Raw genomic sequence first — 22,928 nt, 5'->3', positions numbered from 1 at the left:
GTCATTATCCGAGTCAGTGTCGCTGCTGTTGCCTGGCAGTTCAGTGATTATTCCTGCCTTCGTGAAAGCTTAGACCACAGTTGAGACTGTTATATCAGCCCAGGCATCCACGATCCATTGGCAGATAGTGGCGTAAGTCGCCTGGCGCCGTCTCCTCGTCTTGGTGACGTGTGTTCGCCTTCTTGGCCCCGTCCACACAAAGCCGATTTTTTGGGTGAAACCGCATAAAAAAACGCTTTTGGTGGACACGGGCTACTACCTGTGGCTGCGCTGGATTTAGGAGTCCGAGGTAGGAAACCCAAACGCAATAATCGGGTTAAATAACACACCAGACACACTGTGTCTGGTGTGTTTCCAGCATTCGTAGTGTTGATCAGCAGATAGTCCACCAAGACGTTGAGGTTGCTTAGCAACCAGAGACGCTGTCCATGCAAGTGAATGGAGCGTTCCCTCTTCGTCATAACTATCAAACCAAACATCCTTCACATTCAACGAGCGAACATTATGAAATTAAAATGCACATTTCTCGCTAAAAATGTTTACATAAACGCATTTAATTGCGTAACTATGTTACTATTTCCACCCAGAATAAAGAAAGATGTCGGCCGTATGCTTCTGTGCAAGCGTCACTACTCTAGTGACGTCGGTTCAAGCTCCACGCTGATTTGTTCCATTAGTAGATGGAACAAGGAGGTGTCCGATAGGCGGAGATGATCAGCGGGAGTGGCCGCCAGCGAAGCTGCGCATGGTGGGAGTTGTTGTCTTCAATCCACAAGCGCCAAAAAGTCACTTTCTGCCTTTTCTCGGTCAAGACTGCGCCAAATTAGAATTTTATTTTATTATTCGACTACATATAGGACCCAATTTCAATACATATTCATGCCTCCACCGGTGAAATGCTCCTTTAAGGCCTCAGTAGTGAGGTAAACCCATCGGGCATCTGGCACTCTATTACACTAGCAGTCCAATTCAACAGTGGAAACATGCTCCCTGCTACAGCACTCAGCTCCATTAAAGTCCAGATGATCAGAAGGAATACTTGAGTATGGTAAGCAAGTATGGACCAATACAACCATGTGGATGCTAGGTATGGTTGATGCAGTGTTGGGTGAGGGTGGGTGCCCAGGGGTACAATGAGGTCTTCATAGGGGCATGAGCCCAGGCCAACCTTCCCCTGAAGGTTAATCCGCTCACATTCAACCATTCTCCCTGTTTCCATTCCCCAGCTTCCGTCTGTTTGACGAGCAGAAGGACGTGCTGATCCTGGTGTTTCTGGAGGACATACCCATGCAGCAGCTGTCTCCATACTACCGCATGAGGAGGCTCCTGAAGAGAAAAACCTACCTGAGCTGGTCCCGCGCAGAGGCACACCCAAACCTGTTCTGGGAGAAGCTCCGGCAGGCCCTGGAGACACGGGAGCACCCAATGGGAGAGCATCTACGGCTCACCGTGGAGGACGGCCCCCCTGGAGAGAGACAAGACCAGTCAAAAGTTTAGAAATGCTTTGGGGGGGGAGTGAAACAGTTCCCCTTGCTGGCTTTGTTAGTTTAAACTCATTATTGGCTGTGTCTTCTTATTCTGGTTATTTGTACATCTGGTGTTTTTTTTTGTATTTGTATGCATTGTGATTCTGGATCCATCGGTCGCACCAAACTATGGAAAACTAAAGGCATTTATTTACTTTGGATGTTTTCAAATTATTTAGAGATTATTAACCTGTTGTATAACGATATTGACACTATGTCATTCTGGATGGTGAGGGGGGGGGGGGGACTTCTCAGAAGTCCACTGTCATCTCCACAGTCTTCTTGTGGTTTAACACCAGGTGGTGCTGACTGCACCAATGGACCAGCTGTACCATCTCCTGTCTGTAGACTCATCACCATCCTGGATCAAACCAATGACGGTGGAGTCATCTGCAAATTTCCGACGTTTAACCGACGGGTTCTTTGAGGTGTAGTCATTAGTGTAGACGGAGAAGCGCAGCGGGGAGAGGACACACTCCTGTGGGGCGCCAGTGCTGATGACCGGCTATTGGATGAGATGCTCCCCAGACTGACATGATGCTGCCTGTCAATCAGGAAGCTGATGATCCACTGAAAGGTGGTGGCAGGCACTGCAAACTGGGTGAGCTACTGATGAAGGATTTCAGGGATGATGGTGTTGAACGCCGAGCTGAAGTCCACCAACAGGATCCTGCCATACGTCCCTGGGTGGTCGAGGTGGTGCAGTATGTACTGCAGTCCAGTGGCGGCTGGTGGTATTTAAAGTGAGGGAGGAAGGACTGCGCACTTGGTTGCCATTGGCCTGCTTGCACTGTTGGTGTATGGCGGCATAAGAATGTGAGACTCAAGTTGTTTCAGGGTTTTTTGGTGAACTACAAAATAGTAGGGAGGGATAGTTATGTGAATAAAATTGATACAAAGCCACCAGTGGCATCATTGTTATTTGAAAGCTGGTGGGCAGCATGTCTTTGAAATGGACTACAAGGGCAGAAGGAAAGGATGCAAAGCCTATTAGTCAAATCAGGCCTACTCTTGATTTGTAAAAGTAAAAAGAAAAATCTGGGCATATTGTTGCCCTCAATGACTGAAGTTACTGGTTTTAATTTAGCTATGTTTATTTTCAGTTACAATTGTTTTAAGAAAGGATTCAAGACAAAAAGTGATGCCATTTAAAATGCTTCATGCTCTGAATCATTCACCCTTTCGACACCCTTTCCACAATATCAAACAGAACGGTCTGAGTATCAAACTAGTAAAAGAACAAGAACATAATTTCAAACAACCTGATCTATAGCATGGTGCCTAGCAAGGAAAGCAGCATAGCAGCACCAACATGATCTTGACACTTGTCTTGTCATTTGGTTGCCCTATCAATATTTTTCACATCAGTGAAACCATGAACAGCCCACGTTGGAGATTTGCAATTATTCACTCATAGCAAACGGGGCCAGCAATACAGTCGATTGCTAGTAATGCTACCAGTAAGCCATGAGTACCTAGAAAACCATGTAGCACCCACAACATTGACGTTGCCATTACTTTAGGTGATCTCGATTTTGGGAAATGGTCTACCTTTTTCTTTGGTCGCTAACTTAGCAATGTAACTCAATGAAAATGCGTTGTGTAATAAAATATGAACAATGTCCAGTGTTTCCAATGTTTCCATTGCACACTTTATTCGCAAATGTTAGAATCTCGCTATCGTCCAGATGATTTCACCTGCTTTGCGTCTCTCCTTACGCCAGCCTTCCGAGTTGCACGTTTGACGTCACTTCCGGTCTCGGAGCATTCATAACGTTCCTGTTTGTCTTTGTGATTGTGTCATGAAATTGGGGGGGCGTGTCTACGTTCCCCGGGTCCTACGTTCCCCGGGTCCTACTTTCCCCGGGTCCTACTTTCCCCGGGTCCTACGTTCCCCGGGTCCTATGATCCCCGGGTCCATGATCCCCTCTTTGTATGAGACTGGGGAACATAGGACCCTTTTTTTTTTAAAAAGGGTGCTATGTTCCCCGGTCTGTTACTTTTTCCACCATTACTGCCAAATTCCGGCCAAGATAACCACCATTGCATGTCTTTCCCTTTTGTGGAAGAGGGAGAGACGTCGGAGAACCCGACGCAGTCTATTCACAATATTGTAATGACCACGGAAGAGGCAGTGAATGAAGTATTGATTAGACAGAGATGTATTATATAGGCCTACTTAATAAACCGTTGGAACACACAAGGCCGGAAACCATAGCAACGCCGGTAAACAAACCCCGAGAAGCTCAATCCCTCCGAGAGCTCCCCGCGCTACGGACATCCGGAAGCGCACAGAGCTAGCTTTTTCTGCTCACTGTTAGAGGAAACCCAAATCAACGGCAACGGAAATCCCGGTCAGATCCATCCATCGTGTGTGTGTGTGTGTGTGTGTGTGTGTGTGTCAGCGGGTGGTTTTTAAAGAGAGGGAGGAAGGAGTGCTCGCTTGGTTGCCATTGGCCTGCTTGCACTGTTAATGGCGGATGGTTGGCATTAGTGAGACTCAAGTTGTTTCAGGGTGTTTTGGTGAACTACAAAATAGAAGGGAGGGATAATTATGTGAATTGAAACATCCGGATCCGGCCTGCGAGGGAATATTTACTGGCCCTTTTAGTGGAATCCTATAGGTAATTAAAAAGGTTTGGCTGTCATACAAAATATTGTATAACAGTCAATGTTTAACATATTTACCTTCAATGGGCAAAAACTGTTGGTTTATTTTTATTAATCCCCTTCGAGAATATGTGTGGAGAGGGATGGGTCTAGGGCGGGCTATATTTTCGCGTTTCTCCTTTGTTGAGCGCATTTTATTTGCCTTTGAAAAGATTTGCATGCGCAATAAACCATACAAAGAAATGGGTATATACTCTGGGCTAAGTCCCGGAGATTTCAGAAACCTAGAAACGCCCCTGCCCCTTTCCACACAAATTCTCGAAGGCGATCAATAAAAATAAACAAACAGTTTTTGGCTGGATCTCTCTGTGTGTGTGTGTGTGTGTGTGTGTGTGTGTGTGTGTGTGTGTGTGTGTGTGTGTGTGTGTGTGTGTGTGTGTGTGTGTGTGTGTGTGTGTGTGTGTGTGTGTGCGTGCGCGCGAGACGTCAACCTCGTCAATCCAAGTATTGTTCATGATGGAATAAAGTTCAACGGGAGCATTAGTGCCAGGCAGACGCACGGCAAATCATGCATTTATTTTTGTCTTGTAATCTCCCCGCTTCTGAAATGAGCGAACATCTCCGCCCAGCACTCGTCCGCCCAGTGGACGAGCGCTTTCCACTGTGCAGATTAAATCGTGCAGTAGTCCATTGTGTCATTATCCCTGCTGCGTATGCCCTTACACATTGTTGAAATCACATGCTGGATGCTTTAATCTTTCGATGTGCTTTATAGTTAACGATCGGGCTATAATAACACCACGATGGCTATGTAATCGTGGTCTTAACAAAAGGGGACGCATTCATAGTGGATGGTGGGAAACCAGGACATTTTAGCATCCCAACAGGCTTTTGTTGGGACTCGGGACATGCAACTCATAATCGGGACTGTCACCAATCACCAATGACGAATGTCAGTGTAGGACACTACAGCGCATGAAACTAAGAAATAATCATATTAATTAATTAAAGTACAATGATAATAGTAGGCTAATGCAATATATATTAATGAGCTCATGTCGGAATGGCGGGACGTTTGGAAAAAAGTATAGTATCGGCACTCTGACCATGGAAAAATAAATTGTCGGAGTGGTGGGACGTTTGAAAACAATGTGCCGCCACTACGACAATTAGACGTCAATGTCGGAGTGGGGGTATGTCTGAATGGAAGGCGGTCCCCACAGAAATGGAGTTTACAGCTGAAACATGCACCTGCAAGGACTGGGGGGATGGGATTTTGGTCCCAATAAGTATTATTTTCATTTTGTTGATTAATCAGCATTTTCAGATATGCTGATTAATGATGTTACTATTAATTTCTGAATCGACACTGGTGCACGTAAGCAGCATTTTCAAGTCCTGGTGGAGAGCATGTTTGCAAAGGCAAATTTCGGACTGATTGTGCGAGAAATGGACAGAAATACATCTGGGTATATGTGATGACTGGCCCATTCATAAACAACCTGCTTGGAGGAGACACAGCAACCAAAATTGGGCTAGTGCACAGAGTGAATGGAGTTGAAACATTTGAGGATGTGTTTGGAGAAATTTGACTTTTGACTGTGACCCAGTGATAATAGAGCTGCAGCCAGATGCTAGGCCTTACAGTATCGCCACACCACGCCGTATACCTTTTCCCAACCTGCCCCAAGTGGAAGAGGAACTGAAACGCATGCAGTCCTTAGGCTTCATTGAAGAGGTTAAAGAGGTTACAGACTGGTGTGCGCCGATGGTGCCGGTGATTAAAAAGAACACGAAACCGAGAATCTGTCTGGACCTAACTAAGCTTAACAAGGCTGTGAAAAGGGAGAGGTTCATGTTGCCCATGTCTTCTCCACTGTTGATGCCTCAAGTGGATTTTGGCAGACGCCACTTCATGGCTGCACACGACTTTCATTACACCAGTGGGTCGGTTCTGTTTCCGGAGGCTTCCCTTTGGCATTACGTCAGCACGGAAATATTCCAGCAAAAGATGAGCACCCTGTTGAGAGATCATTCTGGCACCGTAGTGGTAATGGATGACATCCTGATTTTTGGTAAGGACCGAGAAGAGCAAGACCACAACCTCAGAGCAGTAATGCAGACGGTCAGGGCTTCAGGGCTCAAACTGAATAAAGAAAAGTGCCAGTTTGGAAAATCAGAGATCAATTATTTTGGACTCATCTTTGGAAAAATTGCATCAAAACCAGCACTGAAAAAGTCAGAGCCATCTCAGATATGCCCTGTCCAACCAACATCACAGAGCTACGCCAGTGCATTGGGATGATCAACTACCTGGGCCGGTTTCTCCCAGATCTTTCTTCCATCATGCACCCCATTAACAGCTTATTGAAAAAGTAGACTGCGTGGTTATGGAGAAAAGCACAGGAAGAAGCTTTCAAACAGGTAAAGACTATGGTAACGACTGCACCGGTCCTGGCATATTACAACCCCTCCAAGCCAACAGTGGTTAGTGCAGACGCCGGCAGCTTCGGTTTTGTTCAAGATCACTGACTGAGACAGAGCGGCGGTATTCTCAGACCGAAAAAGAATGCCTTGATTTGTTTGGGGTATGAGTGGTTTGTGAGGTACCTACAGGGCATGGAAAAGTTCTGTTTGCAAACAGACCATAAGCCACTCGTCCCCCTAATGAACTCATACGACCCTGACAAAGCGCCTGTAAGATGTCAGTGGTTATTAATGCGTCTGATGAAGTTTAATGTTGAAGCTGTTCATGTTCCAGGGAAGCAGCTCATTGTGCCTGACACCTTGTCCCGCAACCCTCTGCAAGAATTTGGTGAGTCCGACACAGAACACGAGGTCAAAGCTGATGTAAAGAGGGTGATATTAACATGAGTAAAGAGTAGCAGGCTATCTGCCCGTGTTAAGTAGGCAGGGATGGTTATGCATCAAAATATATTGCATGCCCCTACGTTTTTTTTCTTCTAATAGCAGCTATCGTGAAATGAGGAAAGAACAGTACAACAGGGACGTTTTTTAACATGGATGACCACAGTATCTCCACACTGAAACTGATAAGAGTAATAGGAAATGGCACATTGTTTTGCACTTCGTTGTACCCTGGAGTTTTTTTCACATTGACAGACTGTATTTGTACCCTGTACTGTATCTATATATTTTTTTATGGCCCTACCTCTCTTGCAAGCTTGTACAGAAAAATGTTTATATGATTTTGATGATTTAGGGCATAAGCTCCATCAATTTAAGATAGTTTGACAGAAAAATATAGACTGGTAAAATTAAAACTCTTAAATGTTTGATGATTTTAAAGTAAAATAAAGTCATAATTATAATCTTTAAATATAATTTTTTGCCATTTTTTTGTGCCCCTCTGGTTAAACACTGACCTTTCCTTGGCCCCCCTAGTAAAATTGGTCTACAACCGCCACTGGTTCAAAGTACTTTCCTTCGAGCTTAAAGTCCGAACCTCCCGGAAACTGAGCTTTTTGAAGGCGGCATCAGCCCCTCAACTAGACGTTGCATCGACCTCTATGACCAACGTCGTTTAGACTTCTTATCAACGTAAAAATTTCTGCTGGGCAAGGAGGAGGTGAAGGGCAGTGATCCCGAAAATGGCGATAAGAGGACGGCAGGAAGGAAAGCATACGGACGGGAGAAGCCGCGATCACGAGCCGCCAGCCAAACCAAGAAGAAGTAGAGCCATAACAACAGAGTTTTCTATGATAGGAATAAAGCTCTTACGACGATGGATTTCAGATCCAAGTGAGAGATGCTAAATCCAAGTGAGCTCCGTCCAATATTTAATTGAGAGATCTCATTCACTCATCTAGCAGTCATTACATGGAGAATTCATCAAGCAAATGACTCAACGATTTAGCAGTGATGGTGAGGTTTAATTAATGTGAGGTTGATATTGTGCTTGGAATAAACTGAGTAGAAGGATATGTGCTCCTTTCCTCAGAGAATTACTTTATTTGTGGATGCATGTTCTGATTATCTGTATAATATACTTTTGAGATCAATAGTCTCCCTGTAAACACTGGAAATCAATTTATTTGTATTGCTCTCATCACATTTACAGACTCAAAGGACTTTACAGGCCCACATTATAGGAATCGAAATACTGGCTGTCTATTGAAAACTCATACCTAAACATCTACCATCTACCTCAGGCTGGCTCAGATAATAAAAAATCCCCATTAGAATGACACATAAGCAAAAAACAGTATTGTAGGCCTACTTATGAACCACCCAACATATTTCCGACTGGGTGTGGTTGAACATTTCTTTTTCAAATGTAGAAAGTTAACAGAGGCAATTCTAGGTAATTCTATGCAATTCTCAGTACATCCTGGTCACAAGCAGGTGGTAGCGATGATGCAGAGCTACATCCACCAGAGCAAGAGGCCCTGGATAAGATGTGGTCTCGCTGGAGTCATCACAAGTGGAACATACACAATCAAGTAAATAAGTAAAATAAACTAAAATGCCATCAGATCATGTATTAGCACTGGTGGCAAGTGTTATTAAGCGCCATATATGCAGCCAGCATATTGTCCTGTTAAACTAAATGGATGAGACACTCTACCTAGTCCCACTATTTAAATCTTCCTGCCGCAACTGGTTCAATATCAGAGTTATTTTTTGACAGTGCTGTACAACTCTGAGGTTTCTGCCGTCTCTTTCTGGTCACTCTCTCTGAAAAGAAGACAGAACTTCAGTCACCCTGTAAACAAGATCCATTGGGTTGATAAAGTCCCAAAATGTAGTGTCTATTTCCTCTTTAGAAATACCAAGAGAAGCTTACCCAGGGACAGCATTGGGTCTCTTATTTTTGACAACAGAGTAAAAGACTGCATCTGCCTGCTCTGATTGGCCAATAGAGCCAGCCAAACAGCAAGGCACTTCCTGATTCTCTGAGAGAGAGGTGTAGATGCTGGCACAGTCAAAGACATCCTGCTCTTCTATTGGTTCTCTCTGTGCTGCAGGAGCCAATCGATTGGCCAGTTCTGAGGCGTTTTCATACACAGGAACAGGAAGTAGCTGATGGAGAACATTTAGAAAACACTTTACACTTCCTGGAGACAGTCCTGAAGGTCATGTATTTCTGGTTAATTTCTCGAGACCCTTGCAGCCCTTGCACTAGCAGTCCCCCCATGCAGGCTGCTGTAGGCCTCACTTCAAGTCCTTCCTGCAAGGTTTCCTCCAACCGCTGAGCTCCCAAAGACGTTTTATCTTTGACCAACATATTAATTAGCTTCTTTTGAACAAAAAAGGAATCATTAGATTAGATCAGATTAGTGCATGAAAGTATATCAAATCATATCATTGAAGTATCAAATATAAAACAGGGCCAAGAATAGACCCCAGGGGGATCCCACAATTATCTCTCTGACATCTGATACCATCTTTATTAACTTGCAGACCATCATCTATTTGTCAAACAGGATTTAAAACACTATTTATGGGTCACTTAGCCTTTAACAATAAGGTCTGGTCTCTTGTATTAAAAGCCTTCTGTAGATCTAACAGGGCTATTCCAGTGGGAATAAACCTAGCAGTCCATCCAGGCCAGTAGCATTGTTTAGGCTCATGGAGCGCAACAAGCTGGCAAGTTCATTATCAGCTGTTTTACCCATCTGAAAGCTCTCTCTTCTGTCCTGGTAGAAACTCTCAATGATAGAGTGTTTATATCAGAGCTAATGGGAAACTCTGAGACAAAGGGAAAACCACAGTAAGAAAGTGATGAGCTACCTTTGTAATATGATACTGAATGCCATACATTTTTAAACTGACATTTTTTTGATTTCATCTTTATCTGCTTCAACCCTTTCCATAATTTCCGGGGCAGATTATAATGTTCAACAACTGCATCTTTATAATATTCAGCTTTGTTATAGCTTTGTTTTATATCTTGCCTGATTTATAAAGGTTTTGCACTGATCATATTATTGCAAATGTCTGATATAAATCATAATACTTAGTGTTACGTAGTGTTTTGTTTGGCAAGCATGGATACAAAAATTTGTCTCTATCCGATGCATCACAACATTTAGAAATTATGCTCTATCTGTACACAACCGTTTTTGGCTCCTTGATTAGTTGTTTAACTCCAAAAACTTCCAAAGTTCATCCAGTTTGCATGAAAATCCCCCTGTAAGATACACTAGCTCCCTGTAAGAATATTAGGATCAATAAGTAAGATACAATCTTCATGTAAAAATACATTATGACTGCAGCAATCAGTCTCTTCCCACTTATAAAAGTCATCGTCAAGCTCGAGGTCTATAGAAAACTAGTATTAAAATGGGATTTTTTTAAAGATGCAAAATGTAAATATAAGTTTCACCTGTTCTGAATTATCCAAAGCAGGCTGAGGGTTTAACCTCACATTATTTCTGAAAGATAGCGACAGTTACTCCTATAGTCACTCCTGCTACTTGGCTAAAGCAACAGGGATGGACATTAAGGAAACAACTAGATGTCTTGTGTTTTGGAGTCGGGGCATTTCCACCGTGTGTCTCAGTAAAGGATGGGTTAGTAGTAAATGGCTTCCTGTGTCTCACCTCATCCACGGTATCTGGCCTTCCTGCCTGTCCACATGCTTTTCTGGAGGCCCTCTTTCTTCTGGAGAAGAGAACAGAGAGATGAAGAAGACACAGGAGAGAGAAGGAATGTGAAACGATAAAGAGAGAGGGATATATCTCTCCCTCATATCTCACCTCATGCAGAAGAAGACGAGGAGGAGTATGGTGAGCACAAAGACACCAATGGTTCTTACAGCTACCGTTGCTGTATGTGATGATGATGATACTGGAAAATAGTCAGTCCATTACAAACACCGAAAAACAAAATGCAACATAAATACGCCAATGTTTAACTGTGCAATTACCTTTGATAAACAAAAAGGTGGAATTATAAAGTCCGATTGCATTATGAGCTTGGCAGTAATAGTTTCCTCCGAGATCAGATGTGATATGAGTGATGGTGTAGTTCTGTCCTGATTCTTTCACTGAGACTTCATGTTCCCTGAACCAGGTGTAGTTAGCTGCTGGGTTGGCATCACTGCTGCAGCTCAGAGTCACTGAACTGCCCACCTCCAATTCACCAGAGGGACTTGAATACACAGATGGTTGTTGAGGCCCATCTGGAGACAAATAGAGACATGTAAAAAGAGCATGTAAATTTATATCCCTGATTAATGATAACAAAAAACACGTTAAAAAAAATCCCGTTCAAGTTTTTGGGTATCTGTAGGACCGTATATCTGATCTACTTCATAATTGGCGTGTGTATTGCTGAGAGCTGAGGAAGTGCAGTGTTGACTTATTTGGACACACGACACGTTCAATATTACAATTACAATTAGGGCATTTCGCAGACGCTTTTATCCAAAGCGATTTACATCGGTTAATACACACACTGACACACCGACGGCAGAGTCAACCTTGCAAGGCGACAGCCATCTCGTCAGGAGCATTTAGGGTTAAGTGTCTTGTTCAGGTACACATCAACACTCAGCTAGGAGGAGCTAGGAGGAGCTGGGGATCGAACTAGCAACCTTTCGGTTAAAAGACAACTGCTCTACCTCCTGAGCTAAGCCGACCAATATTAACACACTTTGAACTAAACTGTGCAGCAGCGGGCGGGACTTCAGGACTCTGCAGTTCAGCAGTTCACTAGGTCAGTGTACTTGGATGCTTGATACACAACCGTTATATTAGCAGGGCACTCAAGTTTAGAACTGAGTTCAGAGTGAGATTTTTTCGGCGGGGGGGGGGGGGGGGGGGGGGGGGGGGGGGGTTATTAACATGTGACTGCATACAAATGTGTCCAGAGACATGGTGACTAATGTATGATAGTAAGCATTATTGGCCCTTAACACTTATATTCAGAAACAACACTGCCTCAAACGGCTATTGGCCTAAGCAACACCAGTAGAGGCATGTACTTTTCCCTGATTCAATTTTAAACGTTGCAAACGTGCAAAAACATACATTTATATTATGTGGCATTCAGTCCAAAGCTTAACATACATCTGTCGCATTCCGTAGGCCAATGCTGTGGTAAAGTATGACCAAGTTTTTACTTCTGTTCAATAGATAGAACTTTATCAATCCCCTGTAGGAGAAATTAGTTAATGTTTGTCCCAATAAAACAATAATGGTAAGAAAATGAATACAAAACATGACGGCAACTCTAAAGTCAAACCGTCCAATCTGAAGGCTCTACTTAACCTCTCCCCTACGCACTTCCACCAATGCAAAGCGAACAGAACTGAGTAGGGGAGGGTGTAGCCTAACTACGACCGGAGAAACGCAACGCAAATTCAATGTGAACATGTATGAGGCTTTGTAATAAAACCTAGGACGATTTTGAAATTCCGCCCGGAAACTTTTTTTTAAAAGTGTCTCAAAAAGAGGGCATGTCCGGGCAAAAGAGGACGTCTGGTTACCTTACGTACGGGGAACCCATTTGATTCCTACCTGTTCCACTGTTAAATAGCAGCGCAAATTGGTGGGCGCTATACTGGTAATTTCTCTGAGTGAGAAATACGAAGTGTGTCGTGTGAGCGTGTGCATGGGTTGAATTGCGTGTGTCTCAAGTCGAATGCGTGAGACTTGAGAGCCCTGTATTATTCTAACAATAATTAGAAGACTCTGTATGTCTGCATGTCATTTGATCTACTTCACATGTGGCAGGCGTATTACTGTAAACACGTGACGTGCAGTGTGTCGAGTGTGAAGTATTTTAAAGGAGAGACTCTCGAGAAACCTGCAGGCTGCAGTGCAAAGAAAGCTGCACTCGTTCATAGTAACATGTAGTTCTGTACCCTAAAAGGTCCATTACTTCTGGTATCATGTCAGTGTACCGTGGATGGGCTTACACACTAAAGGAGATCGGAGATTGTGTCCATCGACAGAACACGAAAAGCTGTCTGCAGACTGAATGTCGGCCCTGTAGTTCACTCCCTTTCCTACATTCTGTCCATTCCTGAACCAGATGTAGGGAGGGTCATCAGCTAGACCACATCTACTGCGACACTCCAGTTCTGCATGGGTAGGATCCGTAGGGTGAGGAAAGGACACCTTCACCTGGAGATCTTGTGTATTATTAATACACAATAGACACACACACACAATACTCATTGGTCATCGAGATCTTGTTGTAACAAGTTACCCACAATTATTCTTTGAAAATAATTAAGATAACATTCTAGAACCCAGAGAGCCACAGACACACACACACACACACACCCACATACACAAACACACACGCACACACAAACAATATCAACAAACCCACACACACTGCACTCACTGGTAATCCAAGTTTACCTTGAACAGATAACTTCACTCCAGGATCACCAGTATTTTCCCCACCTGGTTGATTTGTATTGAACCTAAACTTGTAGAAGGCAGAGTCAGTCTGTCTCAGGTCTCTGATTCTCAGCTTACATGTTCCATGGCATCTTGACCCGGTACATTTGACCAGTCCACAGCTGGATTCAACACGACCTGTATAGTCTGCATCGTGTTCCAGATCAACTGGCTGCTTGTTGGATACTTTAGTAAACCACAGTGTATTGAATGTGGTAGGGCCGTACTGTACGTTGTTTGGGTATTCATAAGTGCAGCTAAGGTAAACTATTTCTCCCCTTAAACTGCAGACATTACTAGATGAGTAAGTAACTCTCCATCCACCATTAACCTGAAGCGCTGTGAAAAAAGAAACACTTGAGAATAAACAAGACACAGAGGTTCACCTGATAATTAGATCAGAAGTTCTCTATCGTATCGAGACCATCTCTCCGCTCCGTTACATATTCTATATGTACAGGGTATAACCCCCATGTCTGCTAAGGACCGTGGATAGGCTTTAAGACACACCGGCACGCCCGGTCACGCCTACAACCAAACTTATAAAGCACCTGTGTAGACGTGCAATCAGTGATTGTTTGATCTCCACTGTGAAAGGTGTGGGGTTGTCAATTAGTTGAACATGTGTGGGTTACAGCATTGGTATCCGCTTACCTGTGTAAGCTTTGGGAGTCTGCCTGCGGGCAACCTCCTTGGATCGCGTGGCCTAACCCAGATAAGGTGAAAAGAAAGATCCTTTTTGGCTTGTTAGTGACACCAACGTATTGTACGTGCAACCCACGACTCACGCGTTGGCTTCAGGTCCCTCGCCTGGCGTTGGCTTCAGGTCCCTCGCCTGGCGTTGGCTTCAGGTCCCTCGCCTGGCAGTGTCTTCGGTCCACTAGAGGCGAGGCGACAAACATTTCTGTGGAGTCACAGATGTCCTACCAAGGCCGGTGTCCCACTTCTTATCGGTGTGTCGCTGCTATTGACCTCATTAGGAGCTCTCGCCTACGCAGGCGGCGAGTGTGATTGTCCGACACCTTTTCCATAGCCATATCTCGTTAAGTCCACTCCCTGGCTGAAAGTAGAGCTGTGAGAGCCTTCAAATTGTATTTTACGTGAAACCAAACCACGCACTGTGCGGCGGCCTGCCGGACAGTAGGCTGTGCTTTGGCGAGCTGAAGGCAGGTGAACATTGTTCCAGCTTGCCACCAATCCCGTAAAGTCCAGCACTTTGCTCGGAACTGGGTCGGCAGCAATTTCTCAAAATGTAAACTGGGTAACTAAAAAAAATAAACCAAAATGAATAAATAATAAATAAAAGTGGGTTTTCCGTGAAACGCTGCTTTTTACACCACGTGAGTGAGCTATAGCAGAGCTGTGTGGCCAATTTGACTCCTCCCAGTAGTATGGAGGGCACTTAGGGCCATCTCTGGGTTGGTTGTAACCAATGCCATGCCCCACGAAGAATGCGTGCTATGTTTAGGCCACCAGCATGCAACGCTGGCCAGGGATACACCCCAGTCGTGTATGAACTGTTTCATCATGCCGATGCATACAAGGGAAGCTAGCTACCGTTTTTTCACATCAAAACGGGAAGGGTTACCTATCTTGGAAGGGCCAGCAATAAAGAAAGGGAAAGTTTCCAGGGGGCCAGGGGAGTGCTCAAGGTGTCCCTCAGTGTTCCTAGGGCCCCAGTCTCTCTCAGCATGGGTCCCTCTCCTCCTCCCAGTCTTTTCTCTGACAGGGTGTATGATGGTTCTGAGGAGGAGGACTTGGATGTGGAGACAGTATTCTCTTTGGAGAGTGGGGAGTTTCCCCACTCTCCAAAGCAGCCTCCAAAGCAGCCTCCCTCAGCCAACCCTTCCGGGCGAGAGCTGGCTCACCTGTTTGGGGAGATTATTGGTAGGGGGGAACCAAGGCCCTGAACATTGTTCTCCCCGAAAGGCGCTTCCAGCTGTGGACCAAGACCTGGCGCCACTCTCTCGCTCCCCAGGTTCATTGTTTGTGGGTCCCGCTTGACTGAACAAAGACAGTAAGGCGATTGAGAGACTGTTGGGTAAGCTGCACAGGTTCACGGCAATGTAAGCCTGACTGGTTAATACTGCGGCCATCCTGACTCTGTACACCCGCCACCTCTCTGGTCTCATGCAGAAGCAGCCGGTGGATGCCTCTCTGGCAAGAGAGTTCCAGTCAGCCAAGATGTGCCTGGCTTCGGTGTCCAAGGAGCAGGCAGTGGCATCAGGTATCAGGTATCAGTGCTCGTTGGCTCAGCTCTGGGTGGTGAGACGTCGCTGTGCAGAGGAGGTGTCAGAGTCCCTCGGCAGTCGGGGGTAGCGGGCAAGGCCCCCGCAGCGCCTGCAACTCGGGCGCCGTCTCAGTCAGTAGATCAGGCCTAGGGCCCGGGAGACGCCAGACCAAGCGCCCTGGGGGCATGGTGAATTCCCAAGAGGTGGTCGGAGGAGGCCATCTGCTAGCAGACGGGGGCCCCCCAGACGCCCGCATCGTTCCTGACGGTTTGCGGGCCAGTCGGAGGGCTTGGCTCACTCTGGCGGTATACCCATGGGTGGTCTCTACCATGACACAGGGGTACCGCCTGCAGTTCAGGCGCAGGCCCAGGGTAGTGAGATCTCCGATCTTTACCACGGTGGCCAACCAACTACAAGCCCAGACTCTGCAAATGGAATCGTCTACCCTCTTAGAGAAGGGGAAGATCGGGGAGGTTGAGCGCTCTGACCGCCAAGCTGGGTTCTTCTCTCGATATTTCCTCATCCCAAAGAAGGATGGGGGGCTTTGCCCCATCTTAGACCACAGGGGGCTCAACAAGTACCTCCGCCCCCTAAGATGCAGGTTCTTGACGGTTCTACGGGTTCGGCAGACCATCAAGGCAGGGGATTGGTTCGCGACCATAGATCTGAAAGATGCCTATTTTCATATTCCGATCTGACCAGGGCATTGGTATTTCCTGAGATTTGCTTTCGAGGGTCGGATCTTGCTGGGGGATGCTGAGGGCGGTTTGTCTAGCCCTAAAGCACTTTCTGCCGCCGCTCATGGGTCAGCATGTCATAGTCAGAACCGACAGCACAGTGACAGCTGCGTACATCAATAGGCAGGGGGGTTTGGGCTCCCCAACCCACTGCAAGCTGGCAACACCTCTGTGGCTATGGGCTCATCCACAGTTGAGTTAATTTAGGGCCGTTCATGTGCCAGGGCCCCTTAACGTGTCGGCGGACATGTTGTCCAGAGGGGGACCGAGTCCAGGTGAGTGGAGACTCCACCCCCAGGTGGTTTAGGGAATCTGTTCCCGATTTGGCAGGTCGGAAGTCGTTTCTTCTCCCTGAGGAAAGACGATCCTCCCCTGGATCGGATGCACTGGCACACCCTTGGCCGCGGACCCTGCTCTACGCCTTCCCCCCATTAACCCTCCTTCAAGCCCTTCTGTACAGGGTACAAATGGAGCAGGTGAGGCTAATCCTGGTTGCACCGTTCACATGTCTTGGTTCTCGACGATTCGTACCCTACTAGAGGGTCAGCCATGGATGCTTCCTCTCAGGGGGGACCTCCTGTCTCAGGCAGGCGGGAAATTGTTCCACTCCTTCCCAGCAGGGCTTAGGCTGGTAGCCTAGCCCCTGAGAGGGGCCGCCTCCTGGCCCTAGGGATACCAGAGGCGGTGGTGCGGACGATGCAGGAGGCCTGAGCGCCATCAACTAGGGCAGCCTACACTTATCCATGGCGAGTATTCACAGGGTGGTGTCAGGCACACCAGACAGACCCCTTCTTGGCCTCAACCCAGGACATCCTGCTCTTCCTGCAGTCACGGTTGGAGGCCCGTAAATCCGCAATCAATCTGAGAGGCATGCTAGCAGCTATCAAGGCATTATCGGAGAGTTTGCCATTAGTGAGGATGGTTGCTCCATGATCTCCTGATACCTAAGAGGGGCACGAAGGCTTAAAGCGCCCAGTAGGGGTCCTCAGGTACCACCCTGGGACTTGGATCTTGTCCTTGAGGCTTTACGGTATCCACCTATTGAGCCCCTCGGCAATGTGGACCGAAAGTGGCTCTCTCTTAAAACGTCTTTCCTCTTGGCAATCACTTCGGCTAGAAGGATAAGCGAGCTCCATGCTGTGTCCGACCACAGGGACTGCTGTACTTTTTCTCCGTAAGGGTTGAAGGTGGTTCTTCTCCCCAACCAAGCCTTCTTGCCAAGGTGCTGTCTGATTTCCAACTGTCCCTGACCATAGAGCCGCAGTTCCTTCCTGTCTCAGCAGCGGACCAGCTAGCACTCTGCCCTGTAAGGGCCCTGTCAGAGTGTATCAGCGCACTAAGCCGCTAAGAAAGTCAGACCAGCTCTTTGTATGTTTTCACACTAGTTGTTTGGGTTCTTTCTCACTGAGTTGTGGACACCCTCCAGCAAGGTTACACCCTTTCGGGCGCTCCTGCCTCCTCCAGGAATCAAGCACACTCCCGCAGCGTGTCGACTTTTTGGGCTTTGTGGCGGGGAGCCTCTCTTGCCATCATATGCGTGGCAGCCACTTGGTCCTCCCACTCCCCGTTCACCAGATTTTACCGTCTGAATGTGGCAGCAGGACCCTCACGGAGCAGGACGTGGCTAGGACTCAGAGGTAACTCTGAGCCCTAAATTGGTCAGCCTTGCGTCTTGCGGGCTGACCTGGACTGCTTATCTGCATAGAGTTGGCCCTTGCGCCTGGCGGGGCTATACCTGTGTTCCGGCGTTGGGTCTTGGGTCTGGCAGACCCGCCGGAGCAGCCTTCTGCCTTTCGGGCTTGGCCTTTGCGCCTTGCGGGGCATCGACCCGATTGGCATGTAAAGAGTGTACATTTGTAAATAGCTCTTTGGGTTCACATGGTGTTGGGTATGCTTCACATCCCTCAGGATGCATAAAGAATCTATCTATCTATCTATCTATCTATCTATCTATCTATCTATCTATCTATCTATCTATCTATCTATCTATCTATCTATCTATCTATCTATCTATCTATCTATCTATCTATCTATCTATCTATCTATCCATCCATCCATCCATCCATCCATCCATCCATTAGGTGTCACTGTCTCCTGGCGGGGTGTCTTAACGAGTTACCCCGTACATATGGAATAAGTAACGGAGTGGTCTCAATACGATAGAGAATGTTTGGGTTTACCTGGTAACTCTGGATCTCTGAGTGAAGACACCCTCTCTCCAATCCAGAGGCCGCCCGGACACAGTACGCCCGGAAACACCGGGTGTGCCGGTGTGTCTTAAAGCCTATCCACGGTCCTTAGCAGACATGGGGATTATACCCCGTACACATGGAATATGTAACGGAGTGGAGAGTTGGTCTCTTCACTCAGAGAACCAGGGTTACCACGTAACCCAAACAATACAGATGGAGGCTAGTGGGTGGAGATGGAAACTACAGATAGATGCTGATCACTGAGATGTAAGAGGAACGTTCCAGAACATCATGTGACACAAGTGGAGAAGCCGGCGGAGGCTCAAGTTCAACCCTCCTTCCCCGAAATGAAAACTTCACTAACTGAACAACATACACTGACAGTTAATAATAATAATAATAATAATAATGCATTTTATTTAGAAAAGCGCCTTTCAAGTCACTCAAGGACACTGTACATCACACACAATAAAACACACAATGAAATATACAAAAAACGTGATAAAATAGACATAGAAAGGACAACATAATAAGTTAAAATACATAGGGCAGAATGGCAGCAAGCATGGAGGTTAATGAATTATGGTAGTGTAGGCTTCTAGGTTGTCTTAAGTGATTATAGGCTTTTTTATTACTTAGATGTGGAGACAAGGAATTTAGAGTAGAGGAGGAGAGGAGATGAGAAAAGGAAAGGATTCGAGACATGGAGAGGAGGCGGGATTAGTGGTGAAAAAACAAGGTAAGGAGAGGAGAAGAGACAAATAGAGGGAGCAGTCAAGGAAATAAGAGAAGATAAAAATATGAGAGAAGAAAAGGAGGGGAGAGGAAAGCAGGTGATAGGAGATGACAGGGAATAGCATGCCGTGTCTCTTATTACACAGAAAAATTATTCCAACATTGCAGCAGAAGATTGATATACAATGTCTACATCACAATGTATAAAATAAATCGGGGAAAAGCTTTTGACATTATTTTTTTTCAAAAAATGTAAAAGTAACTAAATTAAGCCTCTGATGTGTTTGACAAGCCACACGGAAATGGCCAACAAATCTCAAATCCAAATATATTCATTCAAATATGAAATACGAGTATTGTGATCTAAAAACCAACATAGTACATTCAAGAGGCGGTATACAACAGTGAAGTGGTAATTTCCAATGACTAATGAACCATAACTGAAATATACTTTTACTGTACCATTATTCTATCTTCAACGTTCAACTAAACGTTAACAATGTAAATTAACCAACCTGGTACTGACAGAAGGACAGCTAGAAATCCTCTTGCTGCTGATCTTAAATTCATAGTGAGTCCTCTCCTTTCTCACTTTGTTGTTCTGGGAGATATTTAAACACACCTGCAGGTAAAAACAGAGGAAATCAAGGAAAGCTCTTTGAATTACATTTTTTTAAGCATAACAGTTAAGAAAGTACAACATCTTACTTTAGAAGAGAAAGCTGTTCTGAAAACGAGTCTGCAGTTCCAGGTCATCTTAAAGTTAGCTGAAATGAAACCCTAATTTTTTTAAGGACTTCCTTCCTGTTTACACCTCACACGATTATCAGAATAATGAACAAAATCCTGGAAGCTTGTTTTATCTTCTGCTTTTTTTTTTTAGACAGACAGACAGACAGACAGACAGACAGACAGACAGACAGACAGACAGACAGACAGACAGACAGACAGACAGACAGACAGACAGACAGACAGACAATAGTGTTTCACATCCCCAGGATTTGCGACCAGACAACTTTAGAGAACATCACTCACATGAGTTTTGATTAACTTTTTTCAAACAATAATTTCTCCTTTTAATTCTCGGACATTTTATCATGTAAAAAGGAAGGCTCATATTTTTCACATCAATGTGAACCATCGGATTTTCCTTTCTACAGTCACTTATTCTATGACTCGTTCTTTTCTTGATTACTTTCTGGAAATTGCACGAATTATCCCATATCTTACTAAACTTATTTGGCTTTCCTCTCACCTCATAGGCTAGCTTCTCTAGTTGCAGGCTGGATGACTTACAACACTCACATACCAGGAAAAGGTCGATCCATACTTTACCACATCAATCCAATTATGCTTGGAAGATACAGGTTAATAAGGGTTTCTTAAGAACAATCATGTATTTACTGCTGAAATTATGAATTTGGATGTATCAAATTAGGAAAGATTTAATAGGAATTATAATAATTCTTATACTCACTTGAGAACAAGCGTTATCCTCAGAAGCAGTGTTCATAATGCATTACGAGATATTAATTAAATGTATCATAACTAATGATATTACCAGATTATTTCACTGCGTCCAAGAACCTCAGATCATATTTCCAGGGCTCTCGGGTTTAGAACTGAGTTCAGAGTGAGATTTTGTTGGCGAGAGCGGCGGCAGGGGTTTGGTTAGGGTTGTGACGGGGGTCTGATATGATAAATTAGGGTGACCTGATTGGGTGGGGGGTATGATACAAATGTGTATCAACCCTAACCAAAGGGGTTTGGTTAGGGTTGTGACGGGGGTCTGATATGATAAATTAGGGTGACCTGATTGGGTGGGGGGTATAATACAAATGTGTCAACAGACATGGTGACTAATGTATAATAATGTGCTTTATTGGCCCTTAGCAACACTTATATGCAGAAACAACGCTGCATAGGCTATTGGCCGAAGTAACACCAGTAGAGGAATATGCTTTTCCCTGGACTTTTGAATGTTGCAAACGTGCAAAAACATCATTATATATTTATGTGGCAACAATGCTCAAAATATGTCTGTGGCATTCAGTAGGCTAATACTGTGGTAAAGTGTGTAAAGTAAAGTGTGGTTCTTTCTTTCTGATGACCAAGTGTTTCTTTATGTTCAATAGATAGGCTACACCTTTATTAATCCCCCGTAGGAGAAATGTTTTAATGTTTGTCCCTATGAAACAATAACACAAAAAAAAGAAATACAAAACATGAGGATAACTCTACAATCAAACCATGCAATCCGAAGGCTCTTCTTCACCACTCCCCCTTCTCACTTCCACCAATGCAAAACCAATATAACTGAGTACGGGATCGAGGGCGTAGCCTAACTAGTTTGTGAACGACCCAGAGAAACGCAACACAAATTCAATGTGAACATGTATGAGGTTTTAATAAATCCCGGACAATTTTGAAATTCCGCCCGGACACATTTTTAGGTCTCAAAAAGAGGACATGTCCGGCAAAAGAGGACGTCTGATGACCCTACTGTACGGGGAACCCACTTGCAAGGGTGTAGGAACCGGGGGGGACGGAGGGGACGTGTCCCCACCAATTTTCGAGACAGGCAGATTTGTCCCACCCAAAAATTATACCGCAAAATATCGGATGTTTTTATTTTGAAAGTAGAGGTAGAGGTACTATTTTGGCAGGTGGAAAACCTGGTCAGGTTGCTTCTGGTAGTCCCTGTTTCATCCTGTGAGGCAGAGAGAAGTTTCAGTGTCCTCCGCACTCCGCAGGCTCAAAACCTGGCTCCGGTCCACAATGTCTCAAAACAGACTCAACCATGTTGCTGTCTGTCATAGGGATGCAAATTATCGAGTAATTCATTAATCAATAGTTGTTTCATCTTATCGATCGATGATCGATTAATTGATAAGCTGCAATTCTTCTGAGAAGCTGAATTTCCTTCTGAATGTGACACATTTAGGTGGTAATTCAACGAAGTAGTTTAGTTGAGGTACTTTAAAATACTTCCACATATTGTGCATTTGGCGTCTTTGTCGTCATTAACCAACTTAAAGTGGCTCCATACTGCACTCCGTTATGCCCTCTTCATCGTGTCAGTGTCCTGCTTTTCGTTTGTCTTGTCCTGCTTCGCTTGTGTTCCCGCTTGTGTTCCCGCGCGTGCGTCAAGTACGTCTGGCGTCAAGCGCGCCCTCACGTGGACGGTTGGGGAATTACGGGTTAAAAATGTGATTAATTGCAAGTAATTTATTTTAATCGAGTAATCTCTTATCGACAATTAATCGATAATCGATTAATTGTTTGCATCCCTCTGTCATGTCCATCAGTATAGACTTGACTCACTGGACATGAAGTCAATTTGCAAGCAATTTGTGGCTGCAAATGACAGGAGGAGAAACATTTTGTCTCTTTTGCCTAGGCCAGTGTTTTTCATCCTTTTGTGTGCCACGGCACGTTTGACACTGTTGGATGACACTACAGTGCTATCTAGCTTTTATTTGTATCAAAACGACACAGTAATTGATATTTATCAGTT

The 22,928-nt window shown here is 45.1% G+C and overlaps 2 protein-coding genes across 6 annotated transcripts in view; one reads left to right on the top strand and one right to left on the bottom strand.

Moving 5' to 3' along the window:
• Positions 1–22,928, top strand: part of LOC132452857 (toll-like receptor 13) — a 47,176-nt gene that overhangs the window by 11,144 nt on the left and 13,104 nt on the right. For 3 of the 4 annotated variants that reach the window (XM_060045681.1, XM_060045682.1, XM_060045684.1), the window contains one exon: positions 1,227–1,491. In XM_060045681.1, coding sequence (XP_059901664.1) covers positions 1,227–1,491 — 265 coding nt within the window. Of the gene's footprint in view, positions 1–1,226; positions 1,498–22,928 lie in introns of those variants that run through there. The other variant, XM_060045683.1, reaches the window with a different exon arrangement.
• LOC132452867 (B-cell receptor CD22-like) overlaps positions 6,153–22,928 on the bottom strand; it is a 36,056-nt gene continuing 19,280 nt past the window's right edge. Inside the window, exons 2-9 of one of the 2 annotated variants that reach the window (XM_060045699.1) lie at positions 19,927–20,033; positions 13,475–13,855; positions 13,024–13,239; positions 11,029–11,283; positions 10,859–10,949; positions 10,703–10,763; positions 8,944–9,179; positions 6,153–8,834 (exon numbers count right to left, since the gene is read on the bottom strand). In XM_060045699.1, the coding sequence (XP_059901682.1) occupies positions 8,774–8,834; positions 8,944–9,179; positions 10,703–10,763; positions 10,859–10,949; positions 11,029–11,283; positions 13,024–13,239; positions 13,475–13,855; positions 19,927–19,981 (1,356 nt within the window). In that variant the 5' untranslated portion in view covers positions 19,982–20,033 and the 3' untranslated portion in view covers positions 6,153–8,773. Of the gene's footprint in view, positions 8,835–8,943; positions 9,180–10,702; positions 10,764–10,858; positions 10,950–11,028; positions 11,284–13,023; positions 13,856–19,926; positions 20,034–22,928 lie in introns of both variants that reach the window. The other variant, XM_060045700.1, reaches the window with a different exon arrangement.

The sequence above is a fragment of the Gadus macrocephalus genome, chromosome 23 (assembly GCF_031168955.1).
Source record: "Gadus macrocephalus chromosome 23, ASM3116895v1".
Classification (NCBI taxonomy): Eukaryota; Metazoa; Chordata; class Actinopteri; order Gadiformes; family Gadidae; genus Gadus; species Gadus macrocephalus.
This window is presented reverse-complemented; position numbering and strand designations above follow the sequence as displayed.